Below are 22,141 nucleotides of genomic sequence, written 5' to 3'. Positions count from 1 at the left end.
TTTCCATGTTCAAAGTGGATAGTTTCGGACATCATCAGGTAGCTCATTTTTGCTGCACCCAAATGTGTGTTTTCGACTTGTTTTATACCTTCCGAAACACCTTTTTCTATACATCGAAAAACGAACGAATCAATTTCAAGAACGCAAATAATGTCTTCTCTGTTGTTTGCGTTTTAATTTCTGTGCTAAATTCTGCTGATTGGTATGAATCAATTCAGGGTGTCCAAGAATGAGTGGTTTTGATGTTTTGATAAGCCAAAATGAGGGGGAAAATCTATTCAAAACTTGAATTTATATTTCATTTTCCAAACTCCTGTCAAAAGTAATGGCTGATGAATCATAGCTGAACTTTGAGGTATCTGATACAATTTTCGATTATTCAAAACCAGTAATGTAAACAAACATCTTTGAAGTTCCCCTGAAGAAAACTACCCACTTACGATGTGATAGGTATATTGATACTATAAATCACCATGATCTTCACATTTTCGAAATTTTTCAATTTTTATTGATGAAAGTAAACCTCATTTGTTAATTTCAATCGAACCTGTATGATTTGCTACACTTACTAGGGCTGAATTGTCATGTCCAAAGTACATAGATAGTTTCGGACATCATCAGGTCGCTCATTTTTGCTGCACCCAGATATGTGTTTTCGACTGGGTTTATACCTTCTGAAACATATTATTTTTCTGTGTCGAAAAGCCAACAAATCAAATTCAAAAACACAAAATAATGTCTTATCTTTTGTTTTCGGATTTCTGCGCTCAATCAGTTAAATACAACTATAGAACACGGTGGCTGACATGATTGCAGAATGTCCAAGAATGAGTGGTTTTGATGTTTTCAGAATCCAAAATAGGGTAAAATTCCCGAAGTTGAAATTGAAAATTGTATGGCTGCTTCCTTGCAACAAACGATTGCATTGTGTCTATACGAGTAGCAACGACAAACGTAGTTAATATGTAATTAGTTCGTTATTTGAATATTTTTTTCCAAATACATATGTCGCATTAATTATGCCAAAACATGGATGTGAATCTATTATTTCATCAACTAGTGAAATGTTTCGGAATGTAGAGATGCCAATTCTTTGGGTCATTATCACCAATTTTTAAAAAAAATATTGTATCAAGTTGGTGGATTTTTGACCATTTTTCAATTTTTTGTGATTGGCAATAATGGCCAAAAAGTTGGTAACAGTGTGTTCCAAAGACAGTATTTCCCCGTGTTTCAAAATTGATACATTTCGATGTTTTGGAATGATTACTGCAAAATAAGATAAAGAACCCGTAAGTGACCACCTTAATTTGGGGGGGGGCGATACATCCAAGCTGGCAAGCCATAGATGAAATTTATTGGCTTAAAAATCACATTAATGAAAAATCGAGAGGATTTTGCATCTATAAAACACCTTACTCTTTAAAATTTGATCGAATTTTTATAGAAATTTCGTTTTCAAAATTGCAATTTTTGTTGCCCAGATCTGGCCATCTGCATGTGCCCTCCCTAAAGTAGCCAACATTGCCCCTTTCAATTTTGAAGATGAGCAATTTGTCATAACAATTTTTGTTCGTACTCGAGTACTATGGGTTATGGGCATGATTTAAAGTACTTATGATTCAAACATTATCTTATTTTTGGTAATTTTTTTAAAAATTGATAAATTTTGAATTTTGCGAAGCGAGTTTGTCCATTATTATAATTTCCATTTTAAATTTCTTCAGATCAATAAATATCCACTTACCGAAGTTCAGGCAGAGTAGCTTATAACCTATCTTGAGGAATGCTCGGAAACGAAGTCATTGATAGTGTCACTTTTCCGTTTGAAAAATGCCGAAGTCTCACTTTTTAACCGAAAAATCATCACTTTTTTGCCAATAATTCTTATAAGGTCCTGCTTTTTGCTAAAATTGTGATGGTCTTGTTTTTTTCCTGAGAAAAATTCCGAAGTCTCTTTTTCTCAAAAACTGTCTAAAAGTCTCGCTTTTCTGGCAGAAATTGTCAGAAAACCATTCCCTTTCTCAAATTGTCAGTCGACTTATTTTGTCCAAAAGTGGGGTTTTCACCAGAAATTGCAAAAATCCTTACTTTGTTGCCAAAAATTGTCGAACAGTCTCGACATTTCATTCAAAAGTTGTTTCATACATACAATTGAACTTTGCAAAATAAGCCAGAACATTCTCGATCCGCATAATGTTCTGTTTTTTGGTCATTTTTTTTCCATCAATTAGTTAAATATGGTACTTTTTAATTACGTTTACGTGATTTCATGATTTCTTGAGTGCTGCACCCAGATGTGAGTTTCCGACTTGGTTTATACCTTCTGACACATCTTTTTCTGTGTCGATAAACCAAAGAATCAATTTCAAAAACGCAAATAATGTCTTACTTATCGTTCGTTGATATAGTGAAAGATTTGATTTTTTCGTATGTAACTTTTTTTTTTTTTTAAATAAAAGCCGAATGAAATTTAGTAGATACCTAATAAAAATATGTAACTCACCCACACACATGTATTTACTACCTATTTCCTTATATCCTTGATCAAACATTGCCGAAGGTTGAACTGTCATGTCCGAAAGGGATAGTTTCAGACATTCACAGGTCGCTCATTTTTGCTGCACCGTGTGAGTTTTCGACTTGTGTTATACCTTCTGAAACATGTTTTCTATGTCGAAGAGCTAACGAATCAATTTCAAAAACGCAAATAATGTCTTATCTTTTGTTTGTTTTGATCTTCTGGTAATTTTTTTTATTCAGTTCAGGGTCCAGGAATGAGTGGATTTGATGTTTTGATAAGCCAAAATTTGGAAAAAATTCCCCAAGTTGAAATTGAAAAATTGATTGTGATTTATCGAGTACAAGCCTTGTAAATTTGAAAATTCTGAAATGATATTTTTTGAAATCAGTAAATTTCACGATACCTGACCTCATTTCAGTTCAAATTTGTTGTAATGTTAGAATTTCTCCACGATGAGCTGTCGAAGTTGTCGATGAAAAGGAATGAAAATGTTCGTATTGAAATTTTCCTATTGCGAGTTCTGAAAGAGTTCTGGTCGAGGGAATTGCAGAAATTTTCAGTTGATGAAAATTGTATAGCTCATTTTCTTCAAATTACCGTTTTGTTTGGGTGTGCATCCATTTACATTCGGCTTTGGTAACCACTAAGTCTTCGTATCTACTTATTAAATTTTTGTAACGAGTGTTTTTTTTAACTGTTTTGATAATTCATACAAATAAACCTTGAGAAAAGTGAATTTTTCGTTTTTTTTTCTTAAAATCAATTCAAAAAAAAATCAAATGAATTGAAAACCAAACGGAAGTTAGTAAGGTTAGATAATAAAAATAACTCACTCATGCACATCGCACATGTAGGTAAGGTACTTACATATTTACTATTTCCTTGATCAAACATTGACGAGAGTTAAATTGTCACGCCCAAAGTGGATAGTTTTGGACATCATCATCAGATCGCTGCTCATTTTTGCGCACCCAGATGTGAGTTTTCGGCTTGTTTTATACCTTCCGAAACACCTTTTTCTGTGTCGAAAAGCCAACGAATCAATTTTAAAAACGCAAATAATGTCTTATCATTTGTTTTCGTCAAAAAAGTGAGCTTTTTGGCATCTATGAATGAATCTTGAGAGTCTTTACCTTCCCGCAACCTTTGTCCCAACCAAATGGTTCAATCGGTTGAAGGAGGCTTAAAATTATTTCCGATGGCAAAATCTTGGGCTACCTAATAACAAATTGAGGTTACTGGCAATTTACTCCAAATTTTGGACTTCCAGTTGGAATTAGCCATACCACACAGTTCCCATTACACTGAAATTCCTATCTTTATAACAAATATAATTGTTTAAAAGATAGTACAGGATCTGAAACATACATAAAAAGTACTTACTTAACAATCGATGCCAAAAATTTTGTAACACTACTCGATGGCAAGAAATGTGTTTAAAAGTATAAGGTTACTTACTTTTCGGGTACCTAGGTACATAGTACTTAACAAATTGATTTTTTTGAATTGTACCTATCATATCAGAGTCAGTACCCGTTTTTCGTAATATGTATAGAGGAAATTCATTCTCGATAAGTTTTTTACGACCTTATCTTAATTTCTGTTATTTTTCAGCTTCGTCAAAAAAATTGTTCAATTCCAGCCTCAACACCTTCATTAAGGGCGATATTGCGATGTGCGTTTGAGATATCGTTCAATGCAAAATTAATGCTTACTCGTGTTCCATTGAAACAAATCACTCAAACGACCTATTTCTAATGATTATTCAATTTTCAAGCAGGAAATTTTCTCTCCTTTTTGATGAAATGAAAATCCCATATTTTTTGATATTTTGTATATTCTGTGCTACTGGCGATAATCTCTATTGGTTTTATTCAACTTCGAAATGATTTTAAGGCGTTCCTCATCGAAACGGTTAGCGATGTTTATTTTGGAAATGCTGTATTCCAATGTCTCAATCATTCAGTTGTAACATGGGTGCATCTTGCTCTTCATAATTATCTGTCGTTGTGGAGTAAGCTTATAACTGTTGGCTTTCTGTAATATTTGATAGAATGCGAGTTATGTCAGATCATTCGCTTTGTGCATCATTTTTCTATGAAAATGTAAATAAAAATATGTTTTTATAAAGTTCATGGAACTTACTTCGACTTCTTTATCGTGAAAAATTCATGAATTTTTCATTTCGTTAAATTTTTTTATTGAAGAAAAGAAAAATCAGCTTCAAATCTATACTTAAAATCCGGTTTAGCAACCAATAAGGTGAAAGCAAATGCGAAAACTATCTTGCAATCAGCGAATAGCGGATGGCTTGTCTTGATTATTCACTATTGTCGTAGTCGATGAGCCATATTGTGTTCAGGCTTATTAATATTGGAGTGGTTGCCTTCATTGAGGATCTGACAATTTCTACAAAAAAAAATAAATAAATCAACAATTCAACTTTATGATATTGTTTTTTTGTAATATCTGATTGCATGCGACGTCTTACAAAATGTAAAATTGTTTTTTTTTCGGAATTGTATTTCCTCCATAGATTTTGAAACATATTCTTTCATTGCAAACAGCACATTCCTCAACACCTTTGCGAAACACTTTCATGTTTACCGGAAGATGAACTTCCTGCGGCTCATCTGAAAACTTGCCCATTACTTTATTCCGAGATTCGTTGGTAGTCTGTAAGCATGAGATGGAGCAAAGGTATCCAAGTTTCAAGTCTTCAGGGGCCGATCGAAGAACTACATGCATATTTTGATATTTTCCCCCAAATATGTCGCATTAATTATGCCAATAAACATGGATGTGTAATTGTGTAATGTATATCTATGATTTCATCGACTAGAGAAATATTCCGGAATGTAGTGATGCCCAGTTTTCAGGTCATTATCGCCAATTTGTAAAACAAAAATTGTATTTAGTAAATTTTTGGGCAATTTTTATTCATGAAAATAAACCTCATCCGTTGATTTCAATCGAACCTGTATTATTCGTTTTAAAAATTGACTAATTTCCTTGATCAAACATTGACGAGGGCTGAATTGTCATGTCCAAAGTGGATAGTTTCGGACATCATCGAATCGCTCATTTTTACTGCACCCAGATGTGAGCTTCCGACTCGAAAATCCAACGAATCAATTTCAAAAACGCAAATAATGTCTTACCTACCTACATTTTGTTTTTTTATTACCTCCAACGAAATTATGTGCCATCGACAAGATTGAGGTTACTGGCAATTCACTAAAAATTTTAGACTTACAGTTGGAAGTAGCCTTACCACATAGTTCTATTAGGTACACTGAAATTCTTATCTTTATATATACATATAAGTAGTACAGGATCTGAAACATACATAAAAAGTTTCAAGCTTTGCTGTAACGAGTAGTTCAGTTTACCTACTTTGAGCTATCTGATATCTGATACAATTTTCGATTATTCAAAACCAGTTATGTAAACATACTTCTTCGAAGTTCCCCTGAAGAAAAGTACCCTCTACCATTGTTCAAAGTTTGTTTGGGAGCTTTCCGAGGCAGACCGCAATGCTTTTACATGTTGAGATACTGTGTAATGCGTTGTGACGAGAGTATTCGTTTCGCTTTCGATTACAATTTTTGTGATTTCACGTGCGATGAAGGACTTGGTCACGTCACATTACACAAACTTTCGCATTGTTAAAGCTTTACGTTACTCGCATAAGTCGTTTTTGGTTAACCCCCGCCTGTTTTTCAGCTCTAAAGCTCGAAAGATTCGACTTTCACTGAAATTGACTTCACCTGAGACAGAAAGTAGCGAAACAAAAAAAAATATAGTTACAACGAACGATATCTGATTTATTATATTTTTCCAATAAGTTTAAACTAAGTATTTATATATAGTCTTACATACATATAGAAACGTATCAATTTACAAAAAAATGGAATTTTGTGAGATTTGAACGTAATCGAAGAACAAAACTGAAACAACCTGCAAAACAAAAGAAAACGTTTAGTGAACTTGTACATTAGGTATTTTAAGTATACATCAAAAATATGTGCCTATATCTAATTACCGAGAGCTTAAATAACGGGTGAAGAGATTTCTTCAGCCATTCTGCTCTATATTGTCTCACGTTCTGGACGACAATTGATTCGATGTCCCCATCCTGTATAATCATCCGACGTACGATTTCTTACATTAGGGGCCCGCACGCAGTGCTATTGAGTTTCCATTCTCCCGTTTTGTCTTTGTAGTGTTGAGATGGCGCAGACGGTAAAGTGTATATCCAACTATCATCTGGGATCTTGATGTTTTGGCGCAGCTCAATGGCCTTCATTGCGAATAACCCTTTCGCTACCGACAGCTAAATTGAAACCTCCCCCACAGCCCAACAATTTTTTTCATGTTTTTATGTGAATTGGAGGTCTACATACATGGTACAATAGGTCACACATTCCAAACAATGCTTCATCCCCCTTTTAAACCCCTGTCACAGCGTGTGTGACATCAGTCTAGCACCACCCAAAAATGCATAAAATATGTTATGACTTCGGACCAATGATAAATACACACGAAAAATGCTGAAAAACATGTAGTTAATTTTTTAAAATGTAAGAAAAACGACGTAAAATCTTTTTTTTTGGACCTTTTCTGCATTTTTTATAACTAAAATTTACCTAATTATTTCGTAAATTTGTCAAAAATTGCATCTAAAATCCTGTTATTTTGTTTACATTTGTTGATTTTCATCAATTGAAACTCCAAACAGTGCAACTGTAACGCAATGGAACGAAAATTCTAAAAAAAAAATAATTAAAAAAAAATTCACTAAATTTAGTGAAATTTTGAAAAAAATATTGCGTAAGTTGGTAACACTGCGCGAGCCCAGTGCAGAACTACGTTGGTTTGGGTGTAGGTAGACTGCCACTACCGGTTCTGAACCGTTTGTATAGGTCTGCTATAGATAAAACACGCATAAAACGTAGCATAATCGCTGTCACACCGTGTGTGACGCCGGACATTTACCATCCCCGAGGTCGTCACATATGCTGTGACGTCGGTAGCGAAAGGGATAAAGCAACAATCTCCAGTACCAGCTTCATGGATTCGTTTTTGGAGATTGCTAACACTCATATTCTGGTAAAATGAGTACCAGTCTTCTTCCGGAAGTAAGTTGTAGTTACAAACAACAATCACATAGACTGGTCCAGCTATTTCGAAATTCATTCCCTCGAGTACCCTATCGATGAACACTCGAGACGAATAAAATGTAATACGGTTTAAAAAACCTGGATACCCTGCTTTGGGGTATTTATGCCCATTTATACAAGTTTTGCTTTGGCAAAATAAAAGCCAACACGGACGTGAAAAGTAAGATATTTTTAATCACACAATAAAACATACTGAAATGTGTATACACAAGCAAGAGATAAAACGGAATGAAACGTAATACTGTACATAATACATTGAGTACTCAGCTGTGTACAACTCTCAGCTAGGCCAGCGGCGCGCGCATTTGGCGCAGATAAACATGCCGCTGGGTTGTGGCGCAAACCGCAACCAAACCTCCACAGTACTCCCCCCTAAGTGAGGGACTCGTGATACAATAAAGAGTAAAATACATTAAACAATAAAATAAATAAAATTTGTACATTGAAAAAACACAAAATAGTGGAAAAAATAAAAATTGTAAAAAAAAATTGAAAAAAACAAGAGTATGTACAAAAATGACTAGAATTACACGTTTAAAATTTTTGTGAATACAAATACAATTATCGAGTATAAACGCCTTTAAAACGTACTTTGCGTTTCGGACGACTTTTTTCAACTTGAGGATGCTGAGCAGGTTCAGGTTTTACTGTATCCTCGATCTGACTCCTTAATTGATTGGTGTCTGCTACAGGCGCCAAGTACGCAGGTTTTAGGCGATCTACTGACACCAGAACAGCTTTTCCATTGACCTCTACTTCAATCACCTTGTCCTTACGATGAATTACGCAATGTGGTCTGGTATACGGTGGTATGAGTGAAGCGCGTTGGGTTTTGACACGTAAGAAAACGTGTGTACATGTGTCTAAAGCCTTTGGCACGAAAGTAGGCGGATCTCCGTGTCGTCTGAATGCTTTCCCAACACTCTGTAATGCTGACTGCAGCTTTTTGACAAACTCTGGCGCGTTGCTCAGCTCAGGAGTGTCTGCGATGAAATCTCCTTGTAAACGGAGTTCAGCACCGAGTGTAAGTTGAGCTGGAGACACCTCGAGTTCGCTGTTGATTGTTGAGCAAAGACCAAGTAGGACTGCTGGTAAAATGTCCATCCAGGCAGTAGTCTGATGCGCCATCAACGGAAGCCTTGAGTGTTCTATGCCACCTTTCGACCTTTCCACTGGCCTGGGGGTGGTAGGTTGTAGTGCCTATGTCCACATGGATATGGTTAAAACGAGGCACCTTTTCAAAATCACCAAGTGGAGAACGAGTGTGTCGCGAAACTTTGGCTTTTTGGCAGGGAATGCATTGTTTTGCCCACTGCCGGCAGTCTTTCTGTACACCAGGCCACACAAAACGCGCACTGACGAGTTTTGCTGATGCTTGGCACCAGGATGCGCTAAGTTGTGCACGCTGTTGAAAACTGCACGCCGGAATTTCACTGGAACGAGTGGTCTAGGTTTGGCACTGGATGTGTCGCACAGAATCGGATCTTCAGCTTTGAATCACCACTCAGCAGTTGCTCAATCTCAGCATCAGCTAGTTGTTCGCGAGCAAGTTCGCTGTAATTGATTTCAGACTCAACGCTAATTGCTTCGATGTGTGAGAGCGCATCCGCAGGGATATTGGCAGCTCCTTCAACGTATCGGATCATTGTTTTTTCCCTTACAGACAACACCGGCTTCATGGATTCCTCTGTTTTTTCAATGGTATCGTAATATGTACATTATTGATCGTTGGTTTGGAACGATTACGATCAGTGCCCAATGATCCGCTGGCAAGTTGATGGGCATTATCCATGTAAGTTCGTACATGTTGACGGATTTCTGTAACAAAAAAACAACCAAATAATTACGACTTCTGCGAGTAACGTCGAGCTTTTACGATGCAAAAGTTTGTGTGATGAGACGTGACTAAGTTTCTCGTTACACGAGAAATCACAAAAATCGTGACTCAAAGCGAGACCATTTTACTGCAATACTCACAGTCTTAACTTTACCGAGGAATCTTGAAACATCCTTTTCGAGTACGTAAAAATGCTCGAAAAAGTCTGTTTCGAAGAAAAAATAGTCGGCTGATTTTTCATGTTTTTCGAGTAAATCAAGGTACACGTTGATTGCCTGAAAACAAAAAAGAGTTGGTAAAAATATCAAACAAAATTTTAAGAATAAATCTTTTCACTCACTTCTCCCGATAGCCAATCATCACCTGCGAATAACTGAGCAATTCCCGACAGATTGAGAGATCGACGTGATTTTTTGAAAAACTGAAATAAACATTGTAACATTAGTAATGATGTGAGACGAACTTTTCCGTCACATGATAATCACACGAAAATTACTCACCACGTGATCTTTTTCGGGCGTTTCGTCTCTTTTTCGTTTATCGGTCATCCGACTGTTGCTTCGGATTCTTTTTCTCTTACTAGTCTCCTTGCATTCTTTGTCTTCCTTTTCTTTGGCGGTTTCTTTTCTTTTGGACTCGTTTCGCTTTTGTTTTTTCGTTTCAGTTTCTTTCTTTTCCTTTTCTTTGGCGTTTTCTTTTCTTTTGGACTCCTTTCGCAAATTGATTTTTTGGTCATAAGGTCCCTTTCCGTATGCGCCCTCACATATATTGTTGATGCTTTTCTTCAAACAAGGATGACGAGTCAAAGTTTTAAACGATATCCGACAAAGAAAATGTTTCAAAACGCAGAAAAAAAATACATGTCACAATTGTGGTACTAATTAACGCTAAAATTGAAGTGGTTGCCTTCATCGAGCATCTGGCAATTTTTGCGGGAAAAAAACCATTTTAATCAACAATCCAAGTTCATAAATTCTGTCTTTTTGTAATATCTGACTGCATGCGATATCATACAGGTTGTAAAATTGTTTTTTTTTCGCATTGCACTTCCTCAAGAGATTTTGGAACATATTTTGTATTCCAAACTGCATATTCCTCAACTCTTTGTGAAACACCTTTGTGTTTACCGCGGAAGATGAGCTTTCTGCGTTCCATCGGAAGACTTGACCGTTACTTTATTCCGAGAATCGTTGGTAGTCTGTAAGCATGAGGTGAAGCTGCAGAGGTCTCTAAATTTCAAGTCTTCAGGGACGTATCGAAGAACGATTTCAATATATTTTTTCCCCAAATATGTCGCATAATTATGCCAATTCATCGACCACAGAAATATTTCGGAATGTATTGATGCCAACTTTTCGATCATTATCGCCAATTTGAAAAAAAAAATGTATTAATTACTCGTAGGTAGATTTTTGGCCAATTTTTATTCATGCAAATAAGCCTCATTCGTTTTTTGAAACATTTTTTTACGTCGAAAAGCCAACGAATCAAATTCAAAAACGCAAAATAATGTCTTACCTTTTGTTTTCGGACTTCTCAGCTCAATCATTAGACGGATCCTATGTGTGGATACATTGCAGGTTGCCCAAGAATAAGTATAGTTTTGGTGGTGTAATAAGCCAGGACTGCAAACAGAAGAAAAAAATCGTAAAAATTGATTAAAAACATCTAATGCATTAGCACTGACAAAAAAATAAATTGTGAACCTCAAAGCCAAAAGCGTCTGCATTCTGAATGAACCTCCTGAGTCCTTACCTCCCTGCAACCTTCTCCCACCAAATGGTTCAATCGGTTTCCTGAAGTTTTAATTATTTCCGCCGACAAAATCTTGGGCTAATGACAAAGTTGAGGTTACTGACAATTCACTCCAAATTTTGAACTTCCGGTTGGAAGTAGTCATACTACACAACTCCATTACACCAAAATTCTTATCTTTATAACAGTTGTAATTGTTTAAAAGATAGTGCAGGATCTGAAACTTACATAAAATACATATAACTGTTGTCTTTCCGTAATATCTAATGGTATGCGAGTTATGTCCGGTAATTCGCTTTGTGACTTATTTTTTCACCAAAAAGTAGGTAGGTAAATGAAAAAAACGTTTTCATGAAGTTCATGGAACTTACTTCGACTTCATTATCGTGAGAAATTATTGAATTTTTCATTTCTTTAAATTTTGTTATTGAAAGAAAAGAAAAATCAGCTTCAAATGTATTTTTAAAAATCTAGTTTAGCAACCAATAAGGTGAAAGCAAATGCAAAAACTGTCATGCAATCAGTGAATGGCTGATGGCTTTGTTGATTATTTACGAAAATTGTCGTTACATTACTTCCTAGGCTTATAATATTGGAGTGGTTGCCTCAATTGAAAGACTTGACCATTACTTTATTCCGAGAATCGTTGGTAGTCTGTATAAGCATGAGATGAAGCAGAAGTCTCTTAAGTTTCAAGTTTTCAGGGACGTATCGAAGAACTATTTTAATATTTCCCCCCCCCCCCCCAAAATATGTCGCAATAATTAAGCCAATGAACATGGATGTGTAATGTGTATCTATGATTACATCTACCAGAGAAATATTTCGGAATGTAGTAATGCCAACTTTTTAGGTAATTATCGCAAATTCAAAAAAAAATTCTATCAAGTAATTAGGTAGATTTTTGGCCAATTTTATTGATGAAAATAAGCCTCATTCGTTAATTTCAATCGAACATGTATGATTTGCTTTAAAAAATTCACCAATTTCCTTGATCAAAAATTGACGAGGGTTGAATTGTCGTGTCCAAAGTAGATAGGTAGTTCAGGACATCATCAGGTCGCTCATTTTTGCTGTACGTGCCCAGATGTGCGTTTTCGACTTGTTTTATACCTTTTTGAAACACCTTTTTCTACGTCGAACAGTCGAAAAGCCAACGAATCAATTCCAAAAACGCAAAATAATGTCTCATCTTTTGATTTTGTACTTCTCAGCTCAACAATTGATTGCATTACGTATAACGACTTCGCTGACATGATTGCAGTGTGTTCAAGAATAAGTGGTTGAGTGGTTTTGATGTTTTAATAAGCCAAAATAGGGGAAAAATTTCCCAAGTTGACAATGAAAAATTGATGACTGCTTTCTTGCAACAAAGCATTACCTTGCGTCTATTTGATGATAATAATTTTCCCCAATATGAATTTTCGGCAATATTAATTTTCACAGGATGAATTTCGCAGGATGAATTTTCGTAGAACCCATACATACTCGTATTTCACTATTTAAATAATTTTCTCTAAATATGTGGCATTAATTATGCCAAAACATGGATGTGAATCTATTTCATCAACTAGAGAAATATTTCGGAATGTAGAGATGCCAACTTTTTGGGTCATTTTCAGTTATCACTAATTTTTAAAAAAAATATTGTATCAATTTGGTGGATTTTTGACCATTTTTCCATTTTTTTGTGATTGGCAATAATGGCCAAAAAGTTAGTAGAAATGTGTTCCAAAGTATTTCCTCGTGTTTCAAAAATGATACATTTCGATGTTTTGGAATGAATAATGCAAAATAATGTGAAGAATTCATAAGTGACCACCTTAATTTTTTTCTGGAGGGGGAGGGGGTGAAAGGGAATACATCCAAGCTAGCAAGCCATAGATGAAAATTATTGGCTTCAAAATCACATAGATGAAAAATCGAGAGGATTTTGCATCCATAGAACACCCTACTCTTTAAAATTTGGTCGAATTTTTGCGTGAAATTTCGTTTACAAAATTGCAATTTTTGCCCAAATGTGTGCCCTCTCCCTCAAAGTGGCCACTTGGAAAATTAAGAATGATATATCAAAAAAATTGACTCAGAAAGCTGAATTTTGTATACGATACCGTATTTTTAACCCGTCGAATCGATTGCAAATTATTTCATACCGTTTTGAGTACTTACTTAGTTCTGGAATCTCCAGCAGATTTTTAAAGTTGCAATTTCCACAAAATTTCATCAAGCGGAGCTGGAATGTTAAAATTCACTTTTAAACATCAAGTTCGGTATTCTGAGTCCGATTGAATGTGATTATCAAGTTGTTCTGGAATCTTTAATGACATTTTGGAAATTTCAGATTTTTATAAACTGTCTTAAAAGTGAACTGTTCAAAACGATTCGAACCATTTTCAATCGATTCGTATTATACGGTCTAAAATCGGCTACATACCAATATTAAGCTTTCTAGGTCAGTTTAGTGCTTGGGTATAAGTTTTTTCTAAAGGTACTGATTTGAAGTGAGCTTATGTATTTAATTTACGGTATTAGTTTTTTAGACGACGAAGGCAGTTCGAATGGTCCAGGGATCTACTCTGATTTACTCATATATTTAAGTGCAATTGGGGGGGGGGGGGGGGTCATTTGACGTTCGGTTGCCATGCCATGCACAATTACCGGTACCTACTGTAGTTTCAACTTTCAAGTTTAATTAATACACCCACCAAGAAAAGAAAGAAAGAAAGAAAAACTCAAGCTCATATCTATTCGAAACTTCAATCTACTCGTATATGTATTTCATTTTTCAAACTCTTGTCAAAAATGATGGCTGATGAATCACAGCTGAATAATTTATCGCTACTGCTGTAACGAGTAGACCAGTACTTTGAGGTACGAGTATCTGATACAATTTTCGATTATTCAAAACCGGTAACGTAAACGAACTTCTTCAAAATTCCCCTGAAGAAAAGTACCCACTTACGACGTGATAGGTACTCTTCCTTTTGATGTATCGGATAAAAGTATATATATTCGTTTCCGGAAAATTCGGTAGGTACTGGTAGTAGTGATGGAGTTTTTTCGTCGAACGTCTCCATTTCTCGTGGTTTTCCTTGGCGCTCGTTGAACCATTTTTTTCTATGCTTATTCTCGCCAACATCTAAAATCTATTAATTGAAGTAAACATGAAAATTGTAATTTTCTAAATATTATGTATAGGTAGGTGGTTATATCTATACCTATGCAAATAATATCTACCATTTTCAACACTGAGTCATCTTCCGAATCGTAGACTACCCTATTGACAGTGCTTAGATGTATTTACTTATCCTTGATAAAACATTGACGAGAGTTGAAAATTGTCATGTACAAAGTGGATAGTTTCAAACCTCATTGGGCCGCTCATTTTTGCTGCACCCAGATCTGTTTCTTCGACGTGTTTTATACCTTCTGAAACATATTTTTCTGTGTCGGAAAGCCAACTAATCAAATTCAAAAACCCAAATAATGTCTTATCTATGTAGTATTGTGATCAAATATGAATACTTCCGAATCACATAATTACTGATGACAGCTCTTGAAATCGATTGAAAAATCGTCTAAATTTATTACTAGGCTGATTATGGTTTTTTTTCTTTTTTTGATTGTACCCATCATGACATCAAAGTCAGTACTCATTTTTCGTAATATACTTTGGCCACAACGAGTAAAAACAATTTAATATAAGGTCTTTAAGTTGTACACCATCCTGTTGGGAAAAAACCGCTTACCTATTTGTAATAGGTAGGTACCTATTTACGCCGTAATTTTCAGTTATAATGATCATTTTACGATACTTACCGCAATTTTTGTTGTGTCAAAAGAATTGTTCAATTCCACCCCCCCCCCCAGGCCTTCATTAGGGGCGATATTTCGATGTGTATTCGAATGCTTTCTCGTGTTTCATTGAAACAATTACTCAAACGCCCACTTTTCTAACGATTATTTAATTTTCTCTCCTTTTGATGAAGAAATCAAAATCCCTTATTCTTGGACTTCCTGTACGTATTCTGTGCTACTAGAGACAATCTCTCTCTTGTAAGCATGAGATGAAGATGCAGAGGTCTCTAAATTTCAAGTCTTCAGGGACGTATCGAAGAAATATTTTAATATTTTTGCCCCAAATATGTCGCATAATTATGCCAATAAACGTGGATGTGTAATGTCAAATGTGTATCTATATTTTTATGTAATTTCATCGACCAGAGAAATATTTCGGAATGTACTGATGCCAACTTTTTAGGTCATTATCGCCAATTTGAAAAAAATGTCTATTAATTTGGTAGATTTTTGGGCAATTTTTATTCATGATAGTAAACCTCATTCGTTAAATTTCAATCGAACCTGTATAATTTGCTTTGAAAATTTACTAATTTCCTTGATCAAAAATTAACGAGGGTTGAATTGTCGTCATGTCCAAAGTAGATAGTTTCGGATATCATCAGGTCGCTCGTTTGTGCTGCACCCTGATGTGAGTTTTCGACTTTTTAAATATTTTTTGAAACATCTTTCTCTGTGTCGAAAAGCTAACGAATTAAATTCAAAAACGCGAATAATGCCTTAAGTATCCTTTTTCTGGTATACATCTCAGCTCAATCAGTACAATTTGGTATATTTTTGGCTATTTTTTGATTTTTTGGGATTGACAATACTTAATGGTCCAAAAGTTGGTAGCACTGTGTTCCAAAGTACATATTTCCCTGTGTTTCAAAAATGGTACTTGTACATTTCGATGTTTTGGAATAATTAATGTAAAATAAGGTAAAGTGTCCATACATGGCCACCTTGTTTTTTTTCTTGGATAAATCCAACTGTGCAAGCCATAGATGAAAATGATTGGCTTTAAAATCACATCAATGAAGAGTCGATAGGATTTCGCATCCATTGAACACCTTACTCTTTAAAATTTTACCTTTTTTGCGTGAAATTTCGTTTTCAAAATTGCTCATTTTTTGCCCAAATTTGGACATCTACATGTGCCTCACTAAAAAATTAAGAATATAATTTCAAAAAATTGACCCATACCAGAAATCTGAAATTTTGTATTGTACCCAATTTTTAAGCCGTCGAATCGAATGAAAATGATTTCGAACCGTTTTGAGTGTTCAGTTCTGGAATCTCCAGCAGATTTTTAATGTTTCAATTTCTATAAAATTTCATCGAACGAAGCTGGAATGCTAAAATTTGATTTGAAACGCCAATTTTCAATAACCTTATTGCTGAGTCCGATTGAAGGTGGTTTCGAGTCGTTCTGGAACCATTAATGACATTTTGGAAATTTAAGATTTTTATAGGTAAACTATCATAAAAGTGAACTGCCCAAAACGGTTCGAACCATTTTCAGTCGATTCCTACGGTTTAAAATCGGGCACATACCTATCAAAATTCAGCTTCTTAGCTTGGGGGCCATCTTGATATTGATTTTTTTTCTACTTAGCATTGTTTTTTGTTTTTCTCCTCTTAATGGGTCATCCTTTATTATTGTTTTCGTATCTTTTGTTTTTTGTTTCTGTTTTTTTGTTCTTTTTTTGTTTCTCTTTAAATACCTTATTTTTGTATTTTTTTTCTTTTTCAGTTTATAGAGCAATATTTAGTTTTTATTCTCCCTTAGTTATAATCGGTCTCTCCCGTAATTGGCTTCAGGCTGTTGGAGCGACCTAAATTGTAAAATTATTCAAAACCGGTAACGTAAACAAACTTCTTCGCAGTTCCCCTGAAGAAAAGTACCCACTTACGACGTGATAGGTATTTATATGTATTAATATAATCGCTCTCGTTATTTGCTTATTGTGGATTTGTCGAGATTTCTATGTTTTTTAAAATTTTTCAATTTTTATTCATGAAAATAAACCTTATTCGTTATTTTCAATCGAACCTGTATGATTTGCTTTAAAAAATTACTAATTTCCTTGATTAAGCACTGACGAGGGTTGAATTGTCATGTCCATCAAAGTAGATATGGGTAGCACTTTAGATATGGGTAGTTTCGGATATCATCAGGTCACTCACTTTTGCTTCACTCAGATGTGAGTTTTCGACATTGTTTATACCTTCTGATACATCTTTTTTTAGGTTGAAAAGCCAACGAATCAATTTCAAAAACGCAAATAATGTCTTCCTTTTTGTTTTCGAGCATCTTACAGCGATATAGATTGTTCCAAGCGTGGTTTTGATGTTTTGATAAACCAAAATAGGGAGAAAATTCTCCAAGTTGAAATTGAAAATTTGATAAACATTCGAAAAAAATGTGCGTTTGAGTTATTGTTTCCATGTGAAACGAATTCTTTCTTGTCATTCATCGAAATGATCACTCGATACGTCCACTTTTCTAATGATTATTAAATTTTCCAATTTCCAAGCAGGAAATTTCTCTCTTTTTGGATGAAATCAAAATCCCTGGGTGCATCTTGCTCTTCATTATCGAAAGTCAAGTTTGTACATAGGTATGACGAAGCGGTGTGTCGTGGAAATGTTTTTTCCGCTTCTTACTCCCAGATTCTCCTTCCACTTTCACTTGAGATTTCATTCCATGAATCACTCCGTTTTCTATCATCTAATGCGTGATTTTGTAAGAAGAACGTGGACATCTTTTTTCATTGCAAACGGCATATTCCTAAACTTTTTATGAAACCCCTTCATGTTTATCGGAAGATAGAGTTAGAAGTTCTAAGACGTATCGAAGAACTTGGCTATTTGAATATTTTCCCCCCAAATATGTCGCATTGATTAAGTATGCCAAAACATGGATGTGTATTATTTCATCAACTAACGAAATATGTTGGAATATAGTGATGTCAACTTTTTGAGTCATGATTACCGATTTTTTTTAAAAAATGCATCAATTTGTCAAGTTTTTGATCCTTTTTTGATTTTTTGGAATTGGCAATATTGGCCAAAAAGTTAGTATATCCATAACCTTGTTCCAGAATATTTCCTCCGTTTCGAAAATTATACATTTCGATGTTTTGGCGTAATAATTAATGCAAAATAAGGTGAAGTGCCCATACGTATGTGGTCACCTTGAGTTTTTGCGGTGAGGGGGGGGGGAGATGAACCCATTCTAGCAAGCCATTGATGAAAATTAATGGCTTTAAAATCACATCAATGAAGAGTCGATAGGATTTCGCGTTTATTGGACACTTTACTCTTTAAAATTTGATCGAATTTGTGCGTGAAATTTCGTTTTTGAAATTGCAAAATGTTTTGCCCAAATGTGGACATTTACATGTGCCCGCCCCTCAAAGTTGCCCCTTGAAAAATTATTGGGATAAAAAAATCAAAAAACTGACTCAGAAAGCTGAAATTTTGTATACCTATGCGGTATTTTCAACTCGTCGAATCGATTGAAGATGATTTCAAACCGTTTTGAGTACTTCGTTCTGGAATCTTTAGTAGATTTTTAAAAATGCAATTTTCACCAAATTTTATCAAACGGAGCTGGAATGTTAAAATTCACTTTTTTTCCATTTCTAAAATTCAACGAATCAATTTCAAAAACGCAAATAATGTCTTATCTTGTTTACGGACTTTTCAGCTCAATTGAGCAGGCTAGCTGGCGTGATTGCGCGGAGTGTCCAAGAATGAGTGGTTTTGGTAAGCCGAAATAGGGGAAAAGTTTCCCAAGTTGAAATTGAAAAATTGATGGCTGCTTCCTTGCAACAAACCGTTATCTTGCGTCTATTAGAACGGGATAACTAGTTCACATGTGGTTTTACCTGCCACATACGTATTTATGTCGCATTAATTATGCCAAGACATGGATGTGAATCGATTATTTCATCAACTAGAGAATTTCGTAATGTAGCGATGCCAAATTTTTAGGTCGTTAACGCCAAATTAAAAAAATACTGTATCAATTTGGTAGATTTTTGGCCTTTTTTGATTTTTTGGGATTGACAATGATGGTCAAAAAGTTGGTAGCACTATGTTCCAAAGTACATATTTCCCCGTGTTTCAAAAATAATACATTTCGATGTTTTGGAATAATTGATGCCAAATAAGGTGAAGTGCGTGTATGTGACCACTTCAATTTTTTTGGTCAGCCATAAATGAAAATCATTGGTTTCAAAATCACATTAATAAAAAAATGACGGGATTTCGCATCTAGTAGACCGCTTACTCTTTAAAATTTGATTGAATTTTTGTGTGAAAGTTTGTTTTTAAAATTGAAAATTTGCTGTCCAAATTTGGCCATCCACTTACATACATTGCCCCCCCCCAAAGTAGCCACTTGAAAAATCGAGAATAAAATGTCAGAAAATTAACTTACAAGGGAGGTGCCCCAGGTGACATGCACCGATTTGAATGATTCTTGCACCATTGGATAGAGGACATCGAACATAGTCTACCACAAAATTTTCAGCTGCTGAAGTTGATATTTCGATTTTTCAGAGCAATTTTTCGATTTTCACATAGCAATTTTGATAAAATCGAAAATTTATCCTGGGTTGCTGAAATATCAACTTCAGCAGCTGAAAATTTCACTTTGGGCTAGTCTCATCATATGTATTGAAATGCCCAAATAATATTGAAGGTTTCAGTATGCGACCTCCGCCGACTATTTTTGGCCAATGTTTCAAAATTGGCATGTGAAAATAGAAAAATCGGCCTGGAGGGCTCAAATATGAACTTCAGCAGCTGAAAATTTCACCGTGGGCTTGTCTCATCATATGTATTGAAATGCCCAAATAATATGACCGGTTTCGGTATGCGACCTCCGCCGACTACTTTTGGCCAATGTTTCAAAATTGCCATGTGAAAATTAAAAAATTGGCCTGGAGGGCTCAAATATCAACTTCAGCAGCTGAAAATTTCACCGTGGGCTAGTCTCATCATAATATGTATTGAAATGCCTAAATAATATTGAAGGTTTCAGTATGCGACCTCCGCCGACTATTTTTGGCCAATTTTTCAAAATTGCCATGTGAAAATAGAAAAATCGCCCTGAAGGGCTCAAATATCAACTTCAGCAGTTGAAAATTTTGTGGTAGACTATGTTCGATGTCCTTTATCCAATGGTGCAAGAATCATTAAAATCGGTGCATGTCACCTGGGGCACCTCCCTTATTAGTAAACTTAAATTTTGTATTATACTCTTATTTTCAACTCGTCGAATCGATTGAAAATGATTTAAAATGGTTTTCAATAGTTTTGGAATCTTCAGCAGATTTTTAAAGTGGCAATTTCCACAAAATTTCATCAAACGAAGCTGGAATGCTAAAATCACTTTTGAACACCAATTTCAGTATTCTGAGTCCGATTGAAGGCGATTTCGAGTCGTTCAGGAACCATTGATGACATTTTGGAAATTTCAGATTTATATAAACTGTCATAATAGTGAACTGCTCAAAACAATTCGAACCGTTTTCAATCAATTCGTACAGTCTAAAATCGGCTACGTACCAAAATTCAGCTTTTTAGGTCAGTTTGGTGCTTGGGTAGGTTTTTTCTAAATAAGTTTCTTGCATAGGTACTGATTTGAAGTGAACGTAATGTGTTTACGATATTAGTTTTTTTGACGACGAGGACAGTTCGAATCGCCCAAGGGTCTACTCGATTTACTCATTTATATTCACGTGCAATGGGGGTGGTCATTTGACGTTCGGTTGCCATGCCATGCACAATTACTGTAGTTTCAGCTTTTAAGCTTGAATACACCAACCAAGATAAGAAAGAAAGAAAAAAAAACTCAAGCTCATATCTATTCAAAATTTTAATCTATATTTCATTTTTCAAACTCCTGTCAAAAATGACGACTGATGAAGCGCAGCTAAACAATTAATCGCTACTGCTACTGCTGTAACCAGTAGTCCAGTACTTTGAGGTACCTATCTGATACAATTTTTGATTATTCAAAATCGATAACGTAAACAAACGTCTTCGCAATTCCTCTGAAGAAAAGTACCCACTTACGACGTGACAGGTGTTTATATTGATATTCTTGAGGGATGTCAGGATTTTTCTCGCTCTTTCACCCGAGATTTCATTCGGTCATTTCATGAATCATTCAGTCTTCTATCATCTAATGCATGGTTTTGTTAGAAGAACGTAAATTCATAACTGTTGTCTTTCTGTGATATCTGATGACGTGCGTCCTCATTCCAAGTAGTAAGTTTTTTATTCCGCATAAGTACGTCCTCAAGAGATTTTCCCCAAATATGTCGCATTAATTATGCCAAAAGATGGGTGTGTATTATTTCATCAACTAGAGAAATATTTCGAAATGTAGTGATGTCAAATTTTTAAGTCATTATTGCCAATTTTTTGAAAAATTACATCAATCTGGTAAGTTTTTGGTGACTTTTTTTTGAGTGTTTTGAAATTGGCAGCATTGGCCAAAAAGTTGGTAGCACCTTGTTCCGAAATATTTCTTCCGTTTCAAAAATTATACATTTCGATGTTTTGGCGTAGGTAATTAATGCAAAATAAGGTAGTAGTGTCCATACGTCGTATGTGGTCACCTTGAGGTTTTTTTTGGGGGGGGAGGGGGGATAAATCCATCCTGGCAAGCCATAGATGAAAATTATTGGCTTTAAAATCGCATCAATGAAAAGTCGAGAGGATTTCGCATTTAATTGAACACTTTACTCTTCAAAATTTCATCAAATTTCTGCGTAAAATGTATTTTTTTAAATAACAATTTGTTTGCCCAAACAAAGCCATCTACATGTGCCCTCCCCCCCCCCACGTAGCCATTTAAAATACTGAGAATAAAATTTCAAAAAATTGACTCGGAAAACTACTGGGGTTTCAACTTTTAAGCTCGTATTTGTTCAAAACTTCAATCTATATTTCATTTTTTAAACTCCTGTCAAAAATGATGGC

The 22,141-nt window shown here is 35.1% G+C and overlaps 1 protein-coding gene across 1 annotated transcript; it reads right to left on the bottom strand.

Moving 5' to 3' along the window:
- Positions 1-8,268: 8,268 nt before the first annotated feature.
- Positions 8,269-8,835, bottom strand: LOC135840637 (uncharacterized). The gene has a single exon (XM_065357261.1). It carries the CDS (start codon positions 8,833-8,835, stop codon positions 8,269-8,271), a length of 567 nt encoding a protein of 188 aa, XP_065213333.1.
- Positions 8,836-22,141: the final 13,306 nt, after the last annotated feature.

This window comes from Planococcus citri, chromosome 3, assembly GCF_950023065.1.
Source record: "Planococcus citri chromosome 3, ihPlaCitr1.1, whole genome shotgun sequence".
Lineage (NCBI taxonomy): Eukaryota > Metazoa > Arthropoda > Insecta > Hemiptera > Pseudococcidae > Planococcus > Planococcus citri.
This window is presented reverse-complemented; position numbering and strand designations above follow the sequence as displayed.